A 23772-nucleotide genomic window follows, 5' to 3' on the forward strand; every position below is an offset into this window, starting at 1 on the left:
TTTTGTTAATCTTTGTATCCATCCGATTGTTGAATTGTATGACTCATTAGAACATGCAAAAAAATGGTTGTGTGCGTCACTTGATGCGGAGGCTCGAGATCTCCCCTTTTTGAAAAGAAAAAGAAATAGCCGCCCGCCCAAAGCCATAATAATGCATTCATTTTTCATGGCGCAAGAAAAAAGATACTTCCTCCGTCCAACAAAGGATGTCTCAATTTTAACTAAATTTGAATGCATCTATATACTAAGTTATGTCTAGATACATTTAAATTTTGACAAACTTAAGACATTTTTTGTTGGATGGAGGGAGTAGTATATACGGATATTGCATTAAAAAAAGTACTTGATTCAATTGATTAGAACAAAAGCTTGCGAAAGTACTCTCTAGCGCTCGTCCGCCTCGCGCAGACGAATTCCGACCGCGCTGCGCGCTTCCTCTTCCTCCTTTCTCGTTTCCCTGTTTTCCCCCATTTTCCTTTCCTCTTCCTTCCTATTTGCTCCACCTCCTACCTTCCTGCCGGCAGCGGCGTTTCTCAGGATCCCGTTCACTCCTCTCTGCGCTGCTACTGCTCGTCCTCCCGCTCCTGTACCTCCTCGTGCCCCCACCAACACCTCCCCCCTTTGCGCCACACCCCAACCCCACCGAGGCCTCCTCCATGGTCGTCTGCACGCGCTAGACCTCCACCCACCGCCCGGTGAAGTCAGGTGGTCCTTCCTCCTCGTCGCCTCCGCCACCGACGCTGCCGCACAAGGTATTCAGTGTGGCCTCCTCCCGCCGCAAGCCGCCTCCTGCTGCTCTGCCTATGGATCCTCCCGACCTCCACCTCTGCAGCTCCCACGACATCTCCGCCCCCCGCCCACACACGTTCATATCCTCACATGTGAATCTAGTGCCTTTTTGGTAGAGTTCTAGTATGAGAGTTCCAGCCATGGTGTCCACAGGAGGTGGCTCAAATTGATCTTTAATTTATTTTCCCTATGAGTATATTGTTATTGGCACTCCAGTTATTAGGGTTGAATTAATTTTGAAGAATTAGCTTGAGAAATATAAGGAACTGATGATTTTGTGTGTCACCAGGAGCCCTGTTTTCTGCATATCTGTGAGCTTACTGTCCAAACAACTTGCAGACACCATGCACTCCTTCAATTATCGCAACAGATTGTCCAGGTTTGATTGCTGCACATTTGGTTAATTACTACACCTTTAGTTCAATTATGTTTGTTTCTACAGAATTCCTGTAAAAATACCATATGAATAATCAAACTTGTCTCGAATTGTGTCACATCTGGTCTTCTTGTGAAGAACCAGTTCATGCATCAATTCTTATATCTGTAAGAAAATGTCAGAATATGGAGACAAAAAAAAATCAGGAACCAATGACTTGGTACTTTATGCAAGCCATTACTCTGAGATGAAATATATGGATGCCAGAATGTAGCCCTTGTATTTACGTGTTTTGACTTGTTTACTACTCATCTACTCCTCTTAATGGCTCAACATCTTCTATTTGAAGTGGAACTGATCACAAGTTTCGGGGCCTCTGTTATTTATAAACGATCTTTGATTTCTACGCTATAACAGATACATTGACTAAATAGTGCCTTGCTTTTCCATCGTTTGCCTAGGCAGGTCTTGGGGGAGTGCTAGAGATACCAAAATGTCACGTGGAATACTGAACTAGTTGCATCAGTCATAACAACAGTTGGGGAAAGAACATTTGGCTGCTTTAGGTGGTTCCCTCCAAAGCCACAGTCTGGAATCATAAAGGAAGGGCAACCAGTTAAGTGGTTCTTTCCTCTTTGTTCCTTTGCATATTCATCTGTCTATTTTTCTTGCTTATGATTCCAGATTATAGTCAAAATATGTCAGGTAGCTATATAGTGTTCCTTTCTCTTCAGAGATATGGTTGGTATGTACATTCTTCTTGTTGTAACATCTATATGGTAATTTGCAGTCTATTTCATAAGGCACCATATGGTGTTTCTTCAGTAACTTGATATGTTTACCCTTCAAATTGTATTTGTAAACTGCATGTACCTTCGACAACTCGGTGTCCGGATTTCGCCCAGCTGGTTTGCACCATCCAACTACTCCCTCTGTCCTTGTTTTGTAGGCGTACTTTTCAAATACCTCAGTCCATCTATATGAGCCGTCCTTGATCGCTGGGTAAGTGCAGCAGCTGGATGCATTAAAATAATTGCAGCCCAAGTGAGCGAGGCTGCATGCTATAGGCCAAACGAGTAAAAGCTAGCTGTTGGGCCCACGAAGTGACGCATAAAAAATGAAGCTAACTATCAGCCGGCTGTGCTCCTTGGTATGTGTGAGAAAGCAAAAACACCTCGTATACACGGACGGAGGGAGTAAGAGGTTGCTGCTTCGGCATTGGCTGGCTGGCCAACCTTAGGTTGCTTTTAATTCCTTTAGTCGAGGTTTTAATTTACTTTAGAGGAGCTTTCAATTTTTTCTTAGTTCTTTTGAGATGAGCTTTTACATTTTGCTGACCTGAGATGCTACTTAACTATTTTTTGACATGGTATTTAATTTTCTAAGGAAGAGCTTTCAATTTTCTTAAGACAAGTTATTGTTTTATTCTTGTCATGAGCTTTTAGTTTTTAAGGATTGACTTCAATTTCCTTTGGCCAAGATTTTAAAAAATTGATTTGACAAGCTTTAATTTTTTACGTTCTAACGATGAGCTTCTAGCATTTTAACAATCAGCTTTTTTAAGGATCCCATGATGAGCTTGTGACGAACTACATCATGTGTTTTTAATTTTTCCAAAATTTCTTGAGACGTGCTTTCAATTATTATTTTTCCAAGTTCATGATGAGTATTTAAGGATTGCATCGTGAGCTCTCGATGATCTTGTCATGAGCTTTTAATGATTTCATCATGAGATTTTAACGATCTCTCATGAACTTTTAATTTTTCCAAAAACCATTCACCTTTTTAGTTTTCTAATGATGAGCTTATAGCATTCTAACAATGAGCTTTTAAGGATCCCATGATGAGCTTTTAATGAACGCATCATGTGCCTTTAATTTTTTTCTAGAATCCTTGAGACGTGCAAACTTTCAATTATTTTTCTAAGCGTATTTTTTCTAGTCCGTTCTATATGCGCTTTTAATGATATATCGTCATGACATTTTAACAATCTCATCATGTACTTTTTGATTTCCAAACATCGTCTAGATGTTCTTTAAAAAAAATCTAAAGACATTTTCCTCGTGAATTCTACACAAACTTTTAGCGATCTTTATGATGAGCTTTTTATCGTCTAAGCGATGAGAAACGATAAACATCATGTACTATGATTTTTTTCGAAAAACCTTGAGCTTTTAATGGTCTTATGGTGAGATTTCAGCATTCTAACGATGAGCTTTCAAGGATTCCATGATGAGCTTTTTAACGAACGCAACATGTGCTTTTAATTTTCACATAAAGCGCTTCCTTAGGGCCCGTTCGTTCCTTCCAACCTGACCGGGAACAACATGGATTACGAGATTGCAGCTAAAGTTCCCGTTTATCCCTCCCGATCCCCATCGGGAAATTCGCAACTGAACAAGCCCGTAGGAGTTTAACTTCCATTAGACCATATTTCTAGAAATAGTATCAAGTATTTTCCATATGTTTTCCAATTATATTTCTAAGTTCATGACGAGCTTTAAACGATGTCATCATGATCTTTTAACGATTGCATCACGAGCTTTAACGATCTCATCACGAGCTTTCAACTATTTCATCACGGGCTTTTAACGATCTCAACATGAATTTTTAATTTTTTTGAGCAAACCATTGAGCTTTTTAACGACCGCATGATGAGCTTTTAATGTATGAGCCTGTCTTTATGATCCCATGATGAGTCTTTAAATGAACAAGTCTTGTACACATTGAGGCGTGGTTTCGGTTATTATTCTACGTTCATTTTTCTCTCTATTCTACGTGAGCTTTTTACGATCCCATGTCGAGCTTGTTAACAATCCCACAACGAGCTTTTTAGCGATCCCATTATGTAATTTGATTTTATTTTTCAAAAATCCTTGAGCTTCTTAACATTCTAATAATGATCAGCTTTTTAATAATCTTATGATGAGCTTGTAATGATCCCAGAACAAGCTTTTAACGATCCCAAAACAAGCTTTTTCACGATCCCATCATCTACTTTTAGCATTCTAATCATGAGCTTGTAAGGATCCCATGATGAGCTTTTAACGAATGCCTGATGTGCTTTTAATTTTTTTTCAAAAATCCTTGAGATCTGCTTTCAATTCTTTCTTCTAGGTTCATTTTTTTTCTAATCTGTTTTTTAGATGAGGTTTTTAATGAACACATGGCGATACAATCTTAAATTTCATATAATTAATGAACTTTTTAGTTTTTCATGCAATCTGTTTGTTTTCTGTTCTCGGCCTTTCAATAAGTTTCCAATACAAGCTTTCGAAATTTTGAAGGTTCAGTTCAGATTTAGTGCAAGAGGATGGCTAGAGAGTCTGGTAGTTATAACTTTTCTCTCATATGAGCTTTCAGATTATTTATGCGAGCTTTTTAGATATTTTTTTTGTCCTGCACTTCCAACAAATTGCTCTTAGTAGCTCTAAAAAGCTTTTTTTTGGGCATCAGATAAGGTTTAAATTGTTTCAAAAGGCGGATTGTAATCGACTTTTTCGATATGAGATCCAAGATTTATTGACACAAGCTCGCTTTTCGTAATTTTTCATAAAACTAAAATTTAGAAGTTATGGGTAATTATTAGAAAAGTTTGAATATCTAGATCATAACAGCCAGATCTACTAAAATTTGGAAGTTTTATGTCCGGATTTTAAAAGTTTGAATATCTGTCAGCAGGAAAGACATAAAAATTGGCATTAAAAACTTTTTATGTGATTACTAAAATCTCGATATAATTTGAAAGTGTCTAGTCTTTTCGATTGAAAGTGCTATCCTCACCCGCTTCATCCCTGAAAACCACTCTCCCAGAAAGGGAAAAGACAAACAAAAAAACAACACTTTTTTCGTAAACAAAAAAGAGCCAAAATGGGAAAATAGGAAAAGGCTGAAGCGGGCTTGCAGTCATTGTGCTGTAACACCAGGCCCAGCACACCAACGAGGCTGAGCACGAGCATGGAACCAGGCCGAGCATGGGATGGAATTAAAAAGGGAAAAGACGAATCAGGAATTGATTGAGGAAGCAGGAACGGAGGAGGCCGAGCGTAGGGAGCGCGGGGCGATCGTGGCGCGCAGACCAGAAACCTGGTCGGAATCATCTGCCAGAATCGGCCCTGGCGGAGCTGCGCCCAAAAGCTTGACCACGGTCCATTGAAATCAACACCACGAGAATAGGGCTGGCTAACGAGAGCCTGCTCGGTTCGTTAAGAGTTCGATTCGTTAAAGGCTCGATTCGTTAAGATTGTTATCGTTAATGATCCGAAACCATAGTTAGGCTTGGTTCGGTAAAAGCTCACGAGCACTAGTTAAGCTCATTAAAAACTCGTTAACAAAAATAGGCGACAAGCTAGATAGCTGATGTAAAAAAGTTTACATGACCTATTTGCTTGGGTATACGAGATCGATCCTTCGTATCTTCATATTCTTAAAGGTATTTGTTGATGAAATTACAACACCTACTTAATTTGCGCAAGTATTCGAAAAGCCGAAAAGAGTCGTCCACCTCAAACACCTCAAACGGTGGGAACTTAAGTTCGTTGAACGCATCATGACCGGTGACACACCATTTGCAAGACAAGCTGTGAAACCGCTAGTTTGTCGATGAATCGACGAGCAAAAAGACCAAAATACATCAAATTATGAGCTAAGATAACCATGCCGCCTACACCAGAAGGAGGGCGCAGTCAGGACATCAACATTCTAGACGACGTCATCTCACGTCGAAACACCAGAAAAATGCGAGCTAGCTAGATGCAAAACGTGAATCTGTAGTTCCCCTCGTCTGGCAACGCCAAGGCTTTGTACAGGCTGCCCAATTTCATTCTTTAACAGAAATGCTACCAGGCTTGTTTCACCAATCCAAAACAAAGGCCAACGATTTGTCACGCCAAGGCTTTGTACAGGCTGCCGCTATTTCATTCTCTTGACATAAATGCTACCAGGCATGTTTCACCAATCCAAGACAAGGGCCCACGATTTGTCTACCCTCCGTGTACGGCCTCTTAGCTCACAATAAATGCTAAAAGACAACATCCCCGATGCATTGTCCCTTAGAGCATCTCCACTCGGCCCCCCTAAAGCCCCCCCAAACGCCAAATGGGGGTGCCGGCGCCTGAAAACCCACCCAGCCTAGCCCCCCAATTCTAAAATTTAGCCGGTGCGGCCCAAGATTTTAGCCGGCGGCCCCAAGCCGCACCCAACTCTGGGGAGGGGGGGGGGGCGATCGGGTGCGCCAGCTGAAGCCAAAAGCTAATGCGGGCCACACCTGTCGGCGAGATAATCCAAATTCCCTCCAAATTTTCGCCGGCTTCCCCTTTTCCCTCCACTCCCCCGAGCCGAGGGGGAAGAAGAAGGGTGCGGCCGAGAAGAAGAAGGCCGGCAGCGGAGGCCGAGGCCCCAAATGGACAGCCAAGGAAGACGAGTGCCTCGCCGAATCTTGGAAGGTCGTGAGCATGGATCCCTTCACCGGTGCGAATCAATCTGGCGACACCTATTGGAGGCGTATGATGAGCGCCGGGTCATCGATCAGGAGTTCACGTCGATGACCCACGATCGCAACGAGTCCGGCTTGTCACGCCGATGGCAAATGATCCAACAGGCGTGCAACAAGTGGCATGACATTCAAGAAGAGGTGCGCCGGTGACCCGCAAGCGACAGCAGAGCCCACGGTCAGGTAAGCCGATGCCTTGTTTGAGCTTTTTGTCGCCGATTTACATTTGACGCCCGGTCTTGTAGATGGTCGCCATGTTCACCGCCTTCTGAGACGACAACGACGACGCTGATTTCAAGTTCATCCACGTCTTCGCAAGAATTGAGACGTGTGACAAGTGGACGAAGACGCGGAATGGCCTTGCCATGTCCGGCACCTACGACCTGAAAGCCGCTCCTCCGGCAGCAGCGGAAGGTTGGCCCATCGGCCACAAGAAGGCAAAGGCAATGAGGGATGCCACGCCGGTCACGGAGCGCCTGTACCCATGCATTGAGAAGTGCATGTCTGATGCCGCCGCACAACCCGCGAAGAGGGACGAGCTCGCCACCAAGAGGGAAGCGGTCGCCACGTCACGGTGGGCAACGGTGATCAAGAAGCAAGATGACAAGCTCGAGATCCTCAAGGTGAATGTCGCGGCGAAGAAGAGGCGGGAGGACTTGTTGATCTTGACATGCGACACCACCGGCATGGACGCCGAAGTGAAGGCGTGGTACAACGACCAGCGCAGGCTCATTTTGGCCGAAGCAAGAGCGCCAAAGTCGACGCCCGCCACAGCAGCAACGGCCCCCTCTACTCCATCGGCGTCGTCACCACCCGAAATAGCAACTCCGGCCACTTCTACACCACGACGGCTTCAGAAGTGCCATCAGCGCCGGTGGAAGATGAAGGGGCCGAGTGATTTCACTTTTATGTAAGTTTGATGTTATTTTGATCGCCGAAACTTGTGATTAACTTCGGGGATTTGGTGTTTTGGGCCGGCCTGTGAAATGGAGGCAAAACTTTGTTTGAATTGTAATTTTTTTGTGATGTCTTTGTGAAATTGCCGGCCTGTGATGTTGTCATACCAGTGGCCCACGGGGTCCCGCTGATACGGGACACGTGGGTCGCCAGTGACGAAGCCCCATCAGGAAGGACTCCCGGAAAGTGACGAGCCCGGGAAGCCTGCCTCGAGGAGACGACCCCTAGTGAAGCTAAAGCTAAGGGCCGAGTACAAGATGCTCCCGTGAACCCCGGTCCCGGGAAGCCGAAGGAACGCCTCCCGGCAACTAGCCGGTGCACTAGCCGGGAAGGTGCACCCCAGCAACCCGCGCTTGGGCATGCAAGCGGGACCCGCAGAACGGTGAAGACAGAACAAGACGGCGGGCGCAGTGCATTTAATGCACCGAAAGGAGTCTTATCGGTAGGCCTAGTCTTGCTTAGCAAGGCTAGAGCGGCTACCCTGAGGACCATTTTTTCTACCGTGTACAGTGGACCGGGCATTGCATGACGTCCAACGTGGATGAGCAAAAGTGTATTCCGTGTGGCTGTGACACGCATCTAGGCAACGTGTCACGCTGCATGCATTGGCACCTGTGGTATCCCCTTGTTTATAAAAGGAGGGCCATTGCCACTGGTCAAAGGGTTCAGCTCAGTTCGAACCCGAGTGAGTAGAACATAGTAGAACATAGCACAGTTTTCACCTAAGTAGCCAACCCGGGAACTCCTCGGGTGATCTGTACGCACTCAAACTTGTGAATACAACTCAAAGCAAGACGTAGGGTATTACACCTCCGGGTGGCCCGAACCTGGGTAAAACTCTTGTGTCTACACTTCGTGTCTATCGCCACGCCGGCAATCGCCAGAGCGATCACCTCGGCCTCCACCGAACCAAAAAGGGGGTGCTCGGCATCCCCGGTGCCGGCGACCGTGCTCCGACAGATGTCTTTGTATCTTTGTGTAATCAGCTGTGGAGCGTGAAGGAGAGGAGGCCGCGTGCGAGGATCATCATGTGCTGTTATCCAACATCAAGATATGCGCGAGAGAGGAGAGGGAGGCAGGCGCACCACAAATGAAGATGGAGGATACGAATCGCTAGAAGAACAACTTGTGTGCAAGGGGAGCCAACGACATGAATGATCTGCCCACCACAAGTTGAGTACGGGTATGAGGCGCACCAGGACAGCATACGACGAGTCCGACACGTCTAAGGGGCGCCCGGACCTGCGAGTCCTAGTTTAAGCCAAGTCCTATTCGGATTGGTTGTATGAGTTTGAGTCAAACCTAGTTTGAGTCTGGGTCTGAGTCCGTTTGTGTGTTTGGCTGCCCATCGCCTATATATACAAGGGGTACGCCTAGGGTTAGGGTCAGACCACGTTTTAGCTATTTTCGAGACTCTTGTTGATTGCGAGAAGCATTCATCTGGAATCCTATATACCATATTTGTTTCGATAGAGTGTTTGTTATCTACTAAAATTTCGAGCGTAATCTGTCGTTCCGCTGGGAATTGGAAGATTGCGAAACCGCTTGTGGTCGGCAGACTACTGCGCAAGTGTGTGGTGTTGCGAATTTTCATTGAATTGCAAGTTCGTCGTGTGGCGACGGGTGAATAGCCAGAAGATTTGTAGAATCATACAAGTTATCCACATTGCTCTCTGAGAAGATTTGGCCACCCCTTATCACCACCGCCCCTCCCTCTGTAGTCCCGTGGAACCCTGCCGCCGGTCACCACTGCTTCGCCGGCATTCTCCCCGAGCGTACCCCGCCACCAAGCTGGTTCGTCTGAGGCCAAGGTGAGCCCACTCTCCCTCCCCTCTCTCTGTTGTGGCTGCATGTATGGATGCCCTCTCTACTGCATGTTTGGATGAACCTAAGATTTTTTTGTACATGTATTATGTGTGGATGTATAGATGTATTCCATAGATGTATGGATTTTGTGGTGTATTGATGGAGCATTCATGGATAGGGATGTTCTTGCTGTTATGTATTAACAAATATATGCTTGTTGTCGATGTATATAGATGGATCAGAAAAACAGAACCAATCAAAAGAAAATTGGGATGCTATGGCTGCTAAAGCATTCTGTCAGATATGCGCTGAACAAACGCTTGAAGGAAATAGACCAACGGCTTTTTTGAGTACCACAGGGTACAAGAACTTGGAGCGATATTTTTTCCAACGAACTAGAAGAAACTACACTAGAAGACATTTCAAAAATAGATGGGATGCCATGAAAGCTTTGTACTCAGCATGGAAGTACTATAGAAGTAGATGCACTAGGCTGGGTTGGGACCAAGTTACAAGAACTGTTACCGCCGATGAGGACTGGTGGCAAGAGACTATAAATGCATATAGTTACTAAAAGGTTATTTAATATTATGTGCACACTTTGCTGGTATGAGATTCGATGCTATTTTGGACTGTTTTTATACATAGGGCAATAAACTTGCTGAAGGTTTTCGTAAAGGACCTCCAGATTTCATAGATGAATTTGAAGTTATGTTTGCGGGAGCTCACGTTGATGGGAAGAGTTCTTATATGCCTAGGGCCAGCAAGGAGCAAGTTATTATTGAAGATGATAATGAAGCTGAGGAGGTACTAGTTACTCCTACAAGTCAGAAGCCTGGGTCTGTGAATGGAAAGCGTGTGGGTAGTAGTGGTGGAAGCCCAAATAAGAAAAAGACCCCCATGCATAGAGACTTCAAGCGTATGGTTGATCATTATACTTCTACCGATCATCGGTGTCATCTACTAGTAATGCCACTTTAACTGTTGAGATTGAAAGCATAATGCAGAAGGTGGTGGAATGTGGGGCAACTGAAGAAAGTCCTGAGTACTACATGACAACCAAGTTATTTGGCAAAGTTGAGAACCGTGTCTTCTTTAATACCATGAAGACAAAAGAGGGAAGATTGTGTTGGCTAACAAGGATGTATGAAGATCGAAAAAGGAATTAGAATTTGTATCCTTGTCATGTTGTTGTAAAACCTGATTGTCTTATTTCCTTCAGCTGAAACTATTCTTGTGTACTTTCCATTTAGCTTCCCTTTGTCTCGGTCTTGTAAAACATGGATATTTGTGTGCTGAATCTATTGTGCGCAGTTATGTTGTGTTCTGAAATTATTGTTTTGTGCTGAATCTATTGTGAGCTGTTATTCTTTGTGCTAAAATTATTGTTGTGTGCTGGAACTATTGTAATGTGGGCTGTTATGTTGTGTGTTGATTGCTAAAACTATTCTTATGTTTGTGTGTTTTTATTCTAAATGAGCATAATACTAACCATATATTGCTATTTTTTAGATGAGCACAAGCGAGGGTGGAAGTGATGATGAAAGTGATCTGGACTCCCAAGCAAACGAGATCAGCTCATGCTTATGACTGCATATTTTGTTATGAACCATCACGACAAATACCTGACGAAGAGAAAGAGGAGAATACCTTTATGCACATGACAACATAAAGGTTGTTATGCACTTCAAAAGATTGTTATGCAATGTTCAGAATGTATCCACCTTGTGTTTATGGACTGCATAACACATTGGTGGAACGCTACAAATTGGAGTCAACTAGGGAGATGTCTTCAGTGGAGGCACTAGCTATGTTTCTATGGACAGTTGGAGGTCCTGAATCGGTGACCCAAGTCAAGAACCGCTTCAAGCGGTCCAAAGAAACAATCCACCGGAAGTTCAAACATGTCTTGGGTTGCTTGAACCAACTACCAGCAGATATCATCAAACCAAGAGATCCTCAGTTTCCAACAGTGCATGAAAGGCTCCAGGACTCTAGATTCTCACCCCATTTCAATGGTTGCATAGGCGCAATTGATGGGACACACGTACGTGTTGTCGTGCCGGCTGAAGATATTGCCAACCATGTAGGAAGGTATGGATATCCCACACAGAATGTGATGGCTGTGTGTGACTTTGACATGAGGTTCACCTCAATAGTTGCGGGATGGACAGGATCGGCGCATGACACAAGGATATTCAAAGACACGTTGATAACTTATTCAGAAAACTTCCCACATCCACCTCCAGGTTTGCTTATGCACTATTATTTTGCAAACTATATTATTTCCTCCTTTACTTATCACTAACATTGTTTTTCTCTAGGGAGGTACTATTTGGTTGACTCTGGTTATCCGAATCAGACCGGATATCTTGCTCCATACGAAGGACAAAAGTACCATTTGCTGGAGTTCCGAAGAGGCATTGAAGAAGGTCGACACCCAACTGGTAAAAAAGAAATCTTCAATCATGCTCATTCACAACTTCGAAATGTCATCGAGCGCTCTTTTGGTGTGTTGAAGATGAAATGGCGCATCTTACTACATGTGCCTTCTTATGCAATTGAGATGTTCTACAAATGTGACAAAGATGAGAACTATATGCCGGAAAACATAGAACCTACACCATCAGTGGGCCTTCCTGATCTTCGTCAAGGAGTCAATACTGCCAACTTGGATGTGGTTCGTGAAAGTATTGCTAATGGTTTGATAGGTCGATAGGAAAGTTGTACGCTAAAGCCAGTATGTATTTTGGAGCTCATATTTTGGGAGTACTTGTTATTGTATTTCCTACTAGTGGTTCGTGGTAATGTATGAGCACTTCATATTTTGAAGTACTTGTTATTATATTTCCTACTAGTGCCTGGTCTCAATGTACGAACGAGCACTTTATATTTTGGATTACTTGTTATTATATTTAACTAGTCGCTTTTGGTAAAATCTATATGCAATTGTGTGCATTGCACTGTATGTTCGAATTCATTTTTGTGGTTCATTATTTTGCTCTTGAACCCAAATAATATTATTTATTTTTTAATCCCAAATGGTACTGAGATCAATCAAAACAGATAAACTGTGCTAAATTAGTACTTAATCATTAAGTTCAGCATACAAGGGCAGTTCAGACTTTTAACACCAGCTACAGCCCCACCAGCTGTTTTCAGAAGCAGGTTGCCAAACAGTCGTCCAGCACCAGCACAATGTGTCAATCAAAATCTCCGGCTGCTTCTCAGTTCCAAGAATCTCAACCTTCACCCCAAACAAACAGGTCCTCGAGCTGCTGCTTCTATACTACTCATGGTGATTAACACATAAACAGTGCCAAAACGTGGAGACTAATTCTGCTTACCAGTGATTTGGAGATCTTTTCGTGGAAGAGCTACTGGGATCGACCGAAGCAAAGTGTTGAGGTAGCAGCGGTACTCCCCTGGGCATCTCTTCTCCCTGCTGAGGTCAATGCCTGGATTAGGCGATGAGGGAGATGGAACGGGGAAGGTGCGCCTGCGAGTAGGGGAGAAGCGGCGATGAACTGGGCAGAAAGGGTGGTCGGGATTGGTGCATCAAGAGGAGGGGGCGCGAAGGAGAACGACGGCCGCGAGGACCTGTGACGTGAGAGCGGCGGAGTAGCGATTGGGGTACGAACCGCGAGTTATGGCTACGGCGAAGGGCGGCAACCTGTGTCGAGAGGGCGGCGGAGGCCCGATTGGTGCACGAGCGGCGAGCTCTGGCGGCAAGAGCGGCGAGGATTTGGAGCTGCACTGATTTGCGTTGGGGATGAAAGGGGAAGGGGAAGGGGAAGGGGAAGAGAAAAATCGCTCGCTGGCCTCATGGGATCGCTCACAGTTAATTTGTGCGTGGGGTTAGGAGCCACGGAACGTCGCTTGCAGAAGGTTCTTGCGTTTTTTGCAAACGCCACGTCATTGTTTTCCCTATGTAAACGTGCCAAGGGACGGACTGCTGCCTACTACCAAAGGCCTGCCTGGTTGACACCCTTTCGGAGTCACCAACCAATACTCCAAGACAAATTCTCTTAATGGAAATGCTACTAGGCCTTTTCACCAATCCAAAAAAATCACTGTCTCCCAGCGGCTTGTGGTTGACACCCTTGTTGGAGTCCATCGCCCCCGTCGACCCAGCCCCAAAGGTGCTCCTACTTTCCTCCTGCTGAGTCACTCTGTCGACGGCCACCACACAACCCGCCGACTTCAGATGTCGTCATGTGCTAGCAGATACAAGTTGTTTTTGAAATGTGGTGGATGTATTCTAGCAAGATATACGTCTTCATGTGTGTTGTTGTCATTTTGCTCTAGCAAAAAAGGAATACAGATGTTCTGGTGTGGACTCTGACGTTGAATTGTCGCTTGCTGGCAGCAGAAGAAACGTGAGATATGGTTTTAACTTTGATTAATTCAGATCTGATTGTAGTTTTCATGCGTTAATTACATCTGTTAGCTTAATTTGATGCATTTTGCACTTGACAATTCAAAAATATTACTCTCTCCGTCCCATATTAAGTGATTCAAATTTGCCCAAATATGAATGTACTTATGTCTAAAAAATGTCTAGATACATGTAATAGATACATGTAATAGAAAGTCATTTAATATGGGACGGAGAGAAAGTATTAGTATGGTTCTTTTATTTATATGGAATCGTATACTATTTATTACAAAATGGTACTAATCATAGAGTTAGTGCTAAAATTCAATAAGAACACATAAACCGTCCCAAATTAGTAATCAGTCGTCATAATCAGCATACAGGGACACTTTAGTCTTCCAGCACCAATTACGAACCTATCATCTCCGTACTGAAAAGCAGGTTGCTAAACATTTTAATTTGTTCTCCAGCTCCAGCTCAGGTCCTACCAAATCTAGGTACTTCTTGTTGTATGGACTGTTCTAACTGCTGCTGCTGAAGATATGAGTGATAGGCTGCTGGAGATAGGCTGCTGGATATGGGCTACTTCGGGCCACACGTTGGGCAAAAGTAATCTGCTGCTACTGCTGCGCGGACTCTAATGTTGAATTGTGGCTTGCGTACGCCGCCGCTCTGTAGCTGAATTTTGGCTTGCCTACGCAAGCCGCATATTCAACTTCATTTTGCATAGAACTTAATGCATTCATAATTTGGTATTGTTAGATAAATTGCCTTACCAATGGAGTATCAGGGAGCAGCTAACCACACTTTATTTAAGAAACGTAATGTGCATAGGCAGCGGCGATGGTAGCCGTGCTGGTGCTGCCAACCAGTCCGGCTGAAAATATCCCGAGATACCATCTCCAAACGGATGCAGCCAATATCCAAAAGCTCCCGCCGATGTGCAGGGAGAAGGAAAATACCAGTGCGTATCCTTGTAGATGGCAAATTCTCCCATGCCTTTTTACTCTAGCAAAATTAAACGGAGTATTACACATGGGCACTTTTGTCTTTTCACATTTTCGGATGCATAAAAAATAATATTCAGAAATATTTCCTGCGTCTCTCTCATAATCACGATGCGCGTGGCCGCAGCCGTCCTTGCCACGCGGGCACCGCCGTCGTCGTCCGGCGCGCCCCCGACCTCGCCGCGCTCGGCCGCCGCCGTCCTCCCCACGTGCGGCCCCTGCCGTCCTCGTCCTCGTCCTCGCGGCGTGCGGCCGCCGTTGTCTTCGCCCGGCACGCCGTCGTCCTCCCAGCGTGCGGCCCCCGCCGTCTTCTTCACAACTCCCCGTTCCATCCTCGCAGCCACTGCCTTCGACGCCGTCCAACGCCGCGCGCAACTCATTCCCAGCCCATAGCTGCCTCTTCCTCCTGACAGAGCGCTGCCGCCTCCGCCCTCCACTCCCTCGCCCGAGCGTGCGACGCAGCCGCCCTCTACCCGAGCAGCCGCGCCGCCGCATTCCTCCCTCGCCGCCCTCCACCACGCCGCAGCGTGTATGATCCGTGTATGCGACGTCGGTGCAGCAGGTCAGCAGGAGGTGGCCTCCGGTGTCGGTCGACGTGTGTTTTGGGGATTTATTTTCTGACGAAATTACCTCATTGCCCTTACTTCTGATTACTCCATCCTACTACTCCACGCTCCACAATTAGAGTATTAGAGAGTATTAACAAATCTGAACCATTAGATCTAAAAAATGGAAGGTCCAAATTAATTCTAGGGTGCCGTAGAAGAGTTCTTGTAGATAACCTGCAAAAATGAGAAATTCTGGATCTATTAAACACAATATCATTTCTACAATTCCAGATAGCGGAAACTCCCATATGAATATGAGCCTTAATCTTTTTATCGATGCCATTAAGCCAATTTCCAAATGAATTTGTAATAGAAGATGGCGAGGGTAAATTAAAGGCTATAAAAATGATACGCCAAAGAATACGAGCAAAAGGGCATGAGAGAAAAAAGTGTTGAACAGTTTCGTCATCATCGCAGAAGCAACATTTCTTACTCCCATCCCAATTCCGCTTAGCAAGATTATCTTTAGTTAAAAGCACCTTACGATCCAGAAACCACATTTTTTTTTTCAATTTTTAGTGGGATTTTTATCTTCCACAAGTATTTCCGCTGGAACACCGTTTGTCTCTCCGTAAAGTCCGCGTACATGGATTTTACAGAAAAAATACCCGAAAGATAAACTCCAAATAAAGTGATCGGGTTCAGCAGAGAGTTGTACCATCATTAGGCGCTGGACCAAGTGCAATCACCGGGTCCACTTAGCTCCAGTTAAGTTCCGCCTGAAACTAATACTCAGGGGAATGGTTGAGAGGGTTGTGGCAACATAAACGTTTTTTGCTGCACAATCCGATATAATGATGGATATTGATAAGCAAGCGGTGACTCTCCAAGCCAAGTATCTTCCCAGAAACGAATTCCGGTCCCATCACCAAGGGTGAACATACTACGGGTAAGAAAAATCTTCCTTAACCCGCATAAGGCCTTTCCAAAACTGGGAGTCTGTGGGTTTGGCATAAGCTTGGGATTCTGGATGGCAATGGGGCGGGTCTGGATGGGTCGACCAAATCCATATCCATATCCATATCCATATCCATTGCCAAAACAAATATCCATCCACGAAAATATTCGTGGATACAAAACCATATCCACATCCATATCCACCGGGTATCCGGGTATGCATGGATTATTCATATCCATGCAATATACATCATAAACAGCAGCAACAACACCATAGCAGGAAGAGGGAGGGGATTGGTAGGGGAATCAGGAGTTGAGGACAGATTAGGGTTGGCGGCTCGTGAGGTGGACTGTGGGACTTAGGGAGAGGAGGTTGTTAGGTTTAGGGTTGAGTGAGAAGGAGACTATTTGTATGACTCATATAACTAACTAATGGACTCACATGTTAGTAACTTATTTATGTTAATAAATATTCATGAATCAAATGTGATATCCATGCCCGCTCCACGAATTGGCGGGTATCCATTCGTGGATATCCATGGATCGCAACCCACTCCATATCCGCGATCCATGGGTTGGATATATCCATGGATATCCACATTTTGAATATCCATTGCCATCTTGACTTGGGATAAGGTGCTGGAATGAAGATACTTACTATATAGCAACTCTTGCCACATGCCTTCCTCATTTAAAATCTTGAACAACCATTTGCTAATAAGACACACGTTCTTAATTTCCAAAAGCTCAATCCCCAAGCCCCCTGATCTTTTGGGCGACATATGATATTCCACTTGGCCAATCTGTATTTGCGCCTATGCTCATCAGATTGCCAAAAGAAACAAGATATGTAGAAGTCCAGCTTCTTACAAACCCCGACAAGAATTTCGAGAAAGGACAACATAAACATGGGCGAGCTGGTAAGAACAGAGTTAATGAGGGTAAGTCGATCCACATACGAAAGTAATTTACCCTGCCAACACCCAAGCATTTTCTCAAAGCGGTCCTCAACCGCCTTCCACTCTTTGTTGAGGAGCTTGCGGTGATGAATCGGAATACCAAGCAGGTAACGAAACGGCAACGAACCCGATTCACACCCAAAAAATACGCTTATAGTTAGATTCATCATCAATAGCTTTTCCAAAACAAAATATCTCACTCTTGTGAAAATTGTTTTTGAGGCCAGACAACTGTTCGAAGATACCTAAAATTAACTTCATGTTGACGGCTTTCTCTAAGTCGCGTTTCAGGAAGATAATTGTATCGTTCGCGTATTGGAGAATGGATACGCCCCCATCGACTAGATGAGGGATAAGTCCACCCACCTGACCATCGTCCTTGGCTCGAGCAATTAGAATGACCAACATGTCAGCCACAATATTAAAGAGAAGCGGGGAAAGCGGATCTCCCTGCCTCAAACCCTTTCGATTTTGGAAAAAATGACCAACATCATCATTAATTTTAACCCCAACACCTTGAACAAATTGGGCAATCCAGTTACACCATTTAGGATCAAAACCCTTCATACGAAGCTGTGCCAGTATGTACCGGCGTACCACTTACACCGTTGGATGCAGAGGGATGTGGCATATCTAGGGCATGTATGGGAGGATGGGTGAGGTACGGCATAGGGAAGCATGAATCGAGGGGGGGTGAACGGGTGATATTGCCAACTGCCTATACCGGCATCGCTATTTTGGACTTTACCGATGTCCATATGAATGTTATCAAAGAGATATGTGTGTTTTGCTAAGTTTAACTATCTAGTTCTTATGCTATATTCGTGCCACCAAAATTATGCACCAAAATTATGAGAAAGTAGTCAGGTGAACACATTAGCCCTAGTACCTTTTCTATCTAGATGTTTAGATTTTCGTTTGCATGTAGTTAGGCGTCCGGCGATCGAGCGGTCTGCGATGCGTACGAGTCCGACAAAATCATGCGATGTGACATGAAGACGAGATGACGTTGTGCTGTCGATACATTGTGGCCGTGGCTGTTGAGGGCTGTCGGAGAGATCCCCGGAGCTGCTGTCGATGAGCTGCTGCTGCATTTGCTGCATGTAGTTTGTTAGCAAGCTGTTTAGCTAGTGCGCGCATGTTTGTATGGCCTGGTCGTGTGGAGTAAGAAGCGGTCAGGTTAGTTAACTGGTGGTTGCATGCATTAGGATTAGTCATGCGTGCTTGGTGTGTGGCATGAGACCCGGCAGGTTGTTGCTCGGGCTCATTTGCGTTTATGCTAGCTATTTAAGAGTTTGTAAGCCTGGAGAAGGAGTTGAGAAAAGATAAAACAAAAAGAGGAGCTGTGTGAGACAGCCCGTTGCCAAAAATTCTCTATGTTCTTGTGTTAAAGAGAGAGCAGCTAAGCTATATATCAAAACAATCTAAGCCCCGACCAGCAGCTAATCACCATCACTTGAATTACTATGAACTTAGCTATCGATCTTCGCATGGCTACTGGCAACGGAGAGAACAGCTACGCTGCCAACTCCAGGCTTCAAGTTTGGATTTCTCCTCTCTACGTACCTACATACATACATATATACATATGTACGTGCGAATGATCCATCTTGGTGCAGGAGAAGGCCATACTGGAGACGAGGCCGGTGCTTCAGAAGGCCATTGAAGAGGTGTACGCGTCGCTGATCATCAGCCCCGGGAGCAAGATGGTGGTCTCTGACCTCGGCTGCTCCTCGGGTCCAAACACTTTGCGCGTCGTGTCCGAGGTGATGGGCGCGATCCGCGCATATTGTAGAGAACAGGAGGCGGAAGACGAAGAGCAGCGGCGCCTTTCCGTGGAGGTGCAGTTCTTCCTGAACGACCTGCCGGGGAACGACTTCAACCTCGTCTTCCGGTCCCTGGACTGCTACTTGGAGAAGCATCTCGGCGTGGAAGAGGAAGAAGAGACGTCACCGTGCTATGTGGCGGGACTGCCGGGATCCTACTACAGGAGGCTTTTCCCTTGCCGGAGCGTTAATCTCTTCCACTCCTCTTTCTCCCTCATGTGGCGCTCAAAGGTATGCACATAATTAACTGGTGTGTGTTTGCACAGAAACGAACGTACTCCAGCTAGCGCGCACAGCACACGTCGGATCTAACAACGAGCAACAGGTCATGCGGGTCAATTTAATTTAATTAATTAACTAACAATGTGAAACACGTTGTTATTCGTTAACTCGAGTTTTTCTTTGACATGATAACTCGAGTTTTTATTATGAGGGCGTCCTTATGAATAAAAGATGAATGTTAGGTATTATTGGATCTACCCCAAAATTTCGTTCACACTCCATGCATGTTTTATAGGTGTGATGGATGCGTGTCCATGGCAAATAAACATTAAGTTATAGATCGATCATGTCAATTCTCTGACGACTGAAATTAAATTTCAGGATGTCATAATATTTGCAGAACCAAACGTGGAAAATTATTACCGTGGTATGTCTATATATTGGAGCAAAATGATCAGTTCCTTAAAATATGGCGTATTTTGTTTTCCTTTGAAAGGGGTACTTCATTAACGTGTCACTTACATGAACAAATCGTAATAATCATAAAAAACTTTTGAATAGAATGCAATGGTATCAATTTTATTTTCATAAAATATATTAATAAACTGCTCCCTCCGTTTCATAATTCTTGTCTCAAATTTGTTCAAATATGGATGTATCTATTCCTAAAAAGTGTCTAAGATTTCGACAAGAATTATGAAACGGAGGTAGTAACTTTTTGCTCAATCAAAGTAAACAAAAAATAAATTTCACAAAACTACTACTTTTTGGGTTAGAGTTTCCAGTGAGCTACCACTTAAGGTAAATTATTTTCGCTTCACCGAAACCCATCCGATTAAGGAATTTGACACAAAACCTGACAAATTGGGTCCGCATGTAACGTCATACGTGGCAATTTTTGTCCATTCTGTATTTTTAACCAACCCCCTCCATGTTTTTCTTTTCTTTTCTCCTCTGTATCCTCTCCGTTCTTCTCCTCCAGTTCCAGTTGGCCACCGCGGCGCCCTGGCTGCGCGGACTGCTCCGCCGCCGCCATGCACGGGATGATCTGCCGTCGCCGTCGTTGCCGCTGCGCGGCCTGCTCTGCCCCCACGGCCGCGCGCTTCATATCCCTCTGCTCCGCTCACGCCGCGCGACCTGCGCCGCCACCGTCCGGCCGCTGCGTGCCTGCTTCACCCCCTCCGCAGCCTTCCCCTTTGCTGCCGCGTGCCTGCTCTGCCCAACCGCAGCGCGCCCCTGCTCCGCCCCCCACCGGCCGACGAAGCTCCGCCGCAGCAGCCGCGCGTCACTTCGCCGTCGCGCAGCATGCTATTCGCCCAGCGCCGCGCGAAGCTCCGCCCCTGCCGTTGCACGCTGTTCCACCGCCGCAGCAGCGCCCCACTTCGCCGCCAAGCGGCCTGCTTCGCCCCCCAAGTCCCCAAAGCCGCACAAATTTGGGCCGCGGTAGCCTCCCTAGCCCTCTCCATGCGTTAATGACTTAATTCTCCAACAAATTTCCTCTCCTTGCCTATGCCTCGTACCCCCTTGGCTCCGTCCTCTCCTTATTCATCTTCTCTGGTTGCGTTCTTGCTCCATTGGAATTGAGGAATTTCTTCGATGATGGGTTTCCCCCCTTCTACCTCCTCCTGCAACGGCTAAGCGAGAGAAGTGAAATCGTGCAAAGGCCGTGACGGGGCTGAGGTCGCTTTGACCGGCGCCGGCGGAGGTGATCACCTCCTCGCAGCTGGGGAGGTGGCAGCTGCCGGAGCAATAAGGAAAGAAGAAAGGAGGCAAAAGGAATTAATGAAAATATACGGGGGGCTGAATGGATAAATGAGATGCCATGTAGGATATTACATCTGGTCCTGCTTGTCGGATTTGTATGGAGTACGATATATAGATCTGAGGCTGAGGTTTGAAACGTGCACAACATGAAACTTTTTTTTTAGCAGTTACAACATGAAACTTAGATCATGTATATAGTCAATTTTATCATGCACTTTTATGGTACTTCATCAAGGTCCCCGGGGAGCTCTCAAATGGCACTCTTCTGAACGAAGTTAGGCAACATGTACATCGAAAAGACTACTCCACCTATTGTTATTAAACTATTCCAAGAACAATTCCAAAAGGATTTTGAGTTGTTCCTTACGTTACGTTCCAAAGAGCTTGTCATTGGAGGTCGAATGTTATTAACATTTCTGGGCCGGAAGTGTGAAGAGATGATGATGCATGGGGATGTTAGCATCATGTATGAATTGCTCGCCAAATCTCTCATGTCTCTCATCCTACAGGTACGTCTTTTGTTTTTTGTTTTCCAGGAACAATTTACATTGTTCCTAGTTGTTCGCTGATATCAATATTGATACATGCTTGTCAAACTTGCTTACTTGCTAAAAAACTACGGCATGAGAACACCGTATAAACTAAAATCCTCCTTCAAAAGAATAAACTCCTTGGTTAGATAGATCTTTTTCGTTTTGCTTTTGTAATTCCATCTGTACATATTTTCATACTAATTTATTTGCAGTAGGCATTTTGCTACTGTTTCCCTATAAAAAAAATCACAATTCAAAGTTGACAAAAGGAATTCGCAGTATCAAAATTCTCGAACACCTGTTATTTAATTACTTGCACTGGAATTAAAACTTTTTGTAACACCCCAACCCAAATTTAGTTCAGTATGCCCAAGCTAACAGCAGGGTGGACCCACATGTCATAGCACCTCTCTTGCACTTCCTGTACCTTCAAATTTGGCATGATGCACGAGATTTTACTGTCACTGTACTAACTTCAATCTGGTTCAGCTATTAGTTTACTGGATATTTTTGTTGATAAATGTGGTGCAATATTTTGATACTTGAATATTCTAGATAAAAATGATATTTTCTTAAATCATGTCCCACAATGAAATTTACTCATCGTCTTATTAATATGTTGACACATTTACATCATTACTCCAAGCAATATCATGTGCATGATATATATAGGGACGCATGGAGCAAGAGAAGCTGGACTCATTCAACCTGCCATACTACACCCCATCGATGAGAGAGGTGATGACATTGATCGACACAAATAAGCTATTCGATATTGAGCATATCGGACTCTTCGAATCCAACTGGGATCCTCAAGATGACTCGAACAGCGACATTGTACTTGATTGTCACAGCAGCGGGGAGAATGTGGCCAAGTGCATAAGAGGTGTGATGGGCCCGCTGATCATTGACCACTTCGGCGAGGACATTATTGACGGGTTGTTCATGGCGTTTGCCTCCACCGTTACAAAGCATCTCCAGAAAGCGCAGGCCAAGTACCCCATCATTGTTGTGTCATTGAAGAAGGTCGTGCACTAAATGGGCCACATGTGGTTTTCATATTGGTGATCTACTCCCTCCTATGTATATTAATCTATACTAAATGTGCGTTGGTGGTGATGGTATGACCGTCACCGCACGTACCGTCACCGTACGTACCGGACCATTTCCGCCCGACCCTCTCGCACGGGAGAGTCCCTCACACGCGGCCCGACCCTCTTCCTCCCCCGCCCCCGAACTCTTCTTCCTCCCCCGCCGCCATGCCACCGCCGCCGTTGCTCTCCCCCGCCGCGCGGCCCTCTCCTTCCCAGCGCTCGCCGCCGCCGCCTCTCCTTTCCCCGCTGCTCACCCCCGCCACGCGGCCCTCTCCTTTCCCAGCGCTCGCCGCCACCACCGCCCTCACTGGACTCCCCCACAACCCGTCTCCTCTTCCCACACGGCAGAATCCCAAATCCGAGACGAACTTGAGCAATGGAGTGCCATGGAATCCTTCGCCCGTTCTACAAAATCCATCTCCTTTTCCCACACAGCACAATCCCAAATCCGAGACGAACTTGAGCAATGGGGTGCCATGGAATCCTTCGCCCGTTCTACAAAAGGTATTCGATCCCCTTGAACTTCAGAACACCAGATCGACATTGCCACGCCTGAAGTATTGCAGGCTTCTCACCCAAACTTTCGTTAGACCGAGTGGCCCGAACTCCACACAAGGTACAGGAAAAATCTTGTTAAGCATCTGTCGTTAATTTCAGTTGGTACGGGATAGATCTTGTTTCTTTTCCATTATCGTGTTCATGTTGAATCTTCTTGCTTAAAGATTCTGTTTTTCTTGCTCAAACTGTCTGGAGTATATTTATGTTCATGCTTCTAATGCTTTTTAATTAACAGTTTAAATTGTTGACCCATCTAAGTCTAAGATTATGTTGTTTACTGTTGATGGTGTCATATATCTCTGTTGGGATATTAACCCTTTTTTTCCTTGTGCTTGCAGACCATGGATCACGACGTTGAAACAAACACTCTTGAGGATTTAGATAACCGGCCTTTAAAAAAAGCAAGATGTTGTGAATCAGTTATTTTGGATGATTTACCTTTCGTCTTAGGTGATGATGATCAGGACATGCCAGTTCAAATTGACGTTACGGGCCCAACACATGGTT

General features: G+C 45.2%; 2 protein-coding genes, 2 long non-coding RNA genes and 1 pseudogene across 7 annotated transcripts; 4 read left to right on the forward strand and 1 right to left on the reverse strand.

Moving 5' to 3' along the window:
- Positions 1-382: 382 nt before the first annotated feature.
- On the forward strand, positions 383-2578 carry LOC104584524. 4 transcript variants are annotated; one of them, XR_002960509.1, is made up of 3 exons: positions 383-945; positions 1079-1168; positions 1631-2578. It is a non-coding gene; the product is annotated as an uncharacterized LOC104584524 (long non-coding RNA). The 4 variants fall into 4 exon arrangements; XR_001407535.2 differs by having other exon boundaries at positions 383-752; XR_002960510.1 differs by having other exon boundaries at positions 383-1168; positions 1627-2578.
- Positions 2579-6823: 4245 nt separating this feature from the next.
- LOC112268943 lies at positions 6824-7836 on the forward strand. Its single transcript, XM_024455280.1, has 2 exons — positions 6824-6839; positions 6902-7836. Exon 2 carries the CDS (start codon positions 7022-7024, stop codon positions 7568-7570), a length of 549 nt encoding a protein of 182 aa, XP_024311048.1. The 5' UTR covers positions 6824-6839; positions 6902-7021; the 3' UTR covers positions 7571-7836.
- An 831-nt stretch (positions 7837-8667) lies between these two features.
- LOC104584525 lies at positions 8668-12586 on the forward strand. The gene is made up of 2 exons (XM_010239327.3): positions 8668-11668; positions 11744-12586. The coding sequence occupies exons 1-2, from the start codon at positions 11125-11127 to the stop codon at positions 12136-12138; spliced, it is 939 nt and encodes a 312-aa protein (XP_010237629.2). The 5' UTR covers positions 8668-11124; the 3' UTR covers positions 12139-12586.
- LOC100834352 lies at positions 12487-13379 on the reverse strand. Its single transcript, XR_732264.3, has 2 exons — positions 13061-13379; positions 12487-12918 (listed from the first exon to the last, which is right to left on the reverse strand). It is a non-coding gene; the product is annotated as an uncharacterized LOC100834352 (long non-coding RNA).
- A 4925-nt stretch (positions 13380-18304) lies between these two features.
- On the forward strand, positions 18305-22766 carry LOC100834546 (annotated as a pseudogene).
- The last annotated feature ends 1006 nt before the right edge of the window (positions 22767-23772 follow it).

This window comes from Brachypodium distachyon, chromosome 4, assembly GCF_000005505.3.
Source record: "Brachypodium distachyon strain Bd21 chromosome 4, Brachypodium_distachyon_v3.0, whole genome shotgun sequence".
Taxonomy (NCBI): domain Eukaryota; kingdom Viridiplantae; phylum Streptophyta; class Magnoliopsida; order Poales; family Poaceae; genus Brachypodium; species Brachypodium distachyon.

What these genes read in the sequence shown, in the direction of transcription:
- LOC104584525 (XM_010239327.3), top strand. Translation starts at nt 11,125, where the DNA reads ATGTTCAGAATGTATCCACCTTGTGTTTATGGACTGCATAACACATTG. An exon ending in CTTCCCACATCCACCTCCAG is followed by an intron (nt 11,669 to 11,743) that starts GTTTGCTTATGC and finishes GTTTTTCTCTAG; the next exon opens with GGAGGTACTATTTGGTTGAC.
- LOC112268943 (XM_024455280.1), top strand. Translation starts at nt 7,022, where the DNA reads ATGTCCGGCACCTACGACCTGAAAGCCGCTCCTCCGGCAGCAGCGGAA.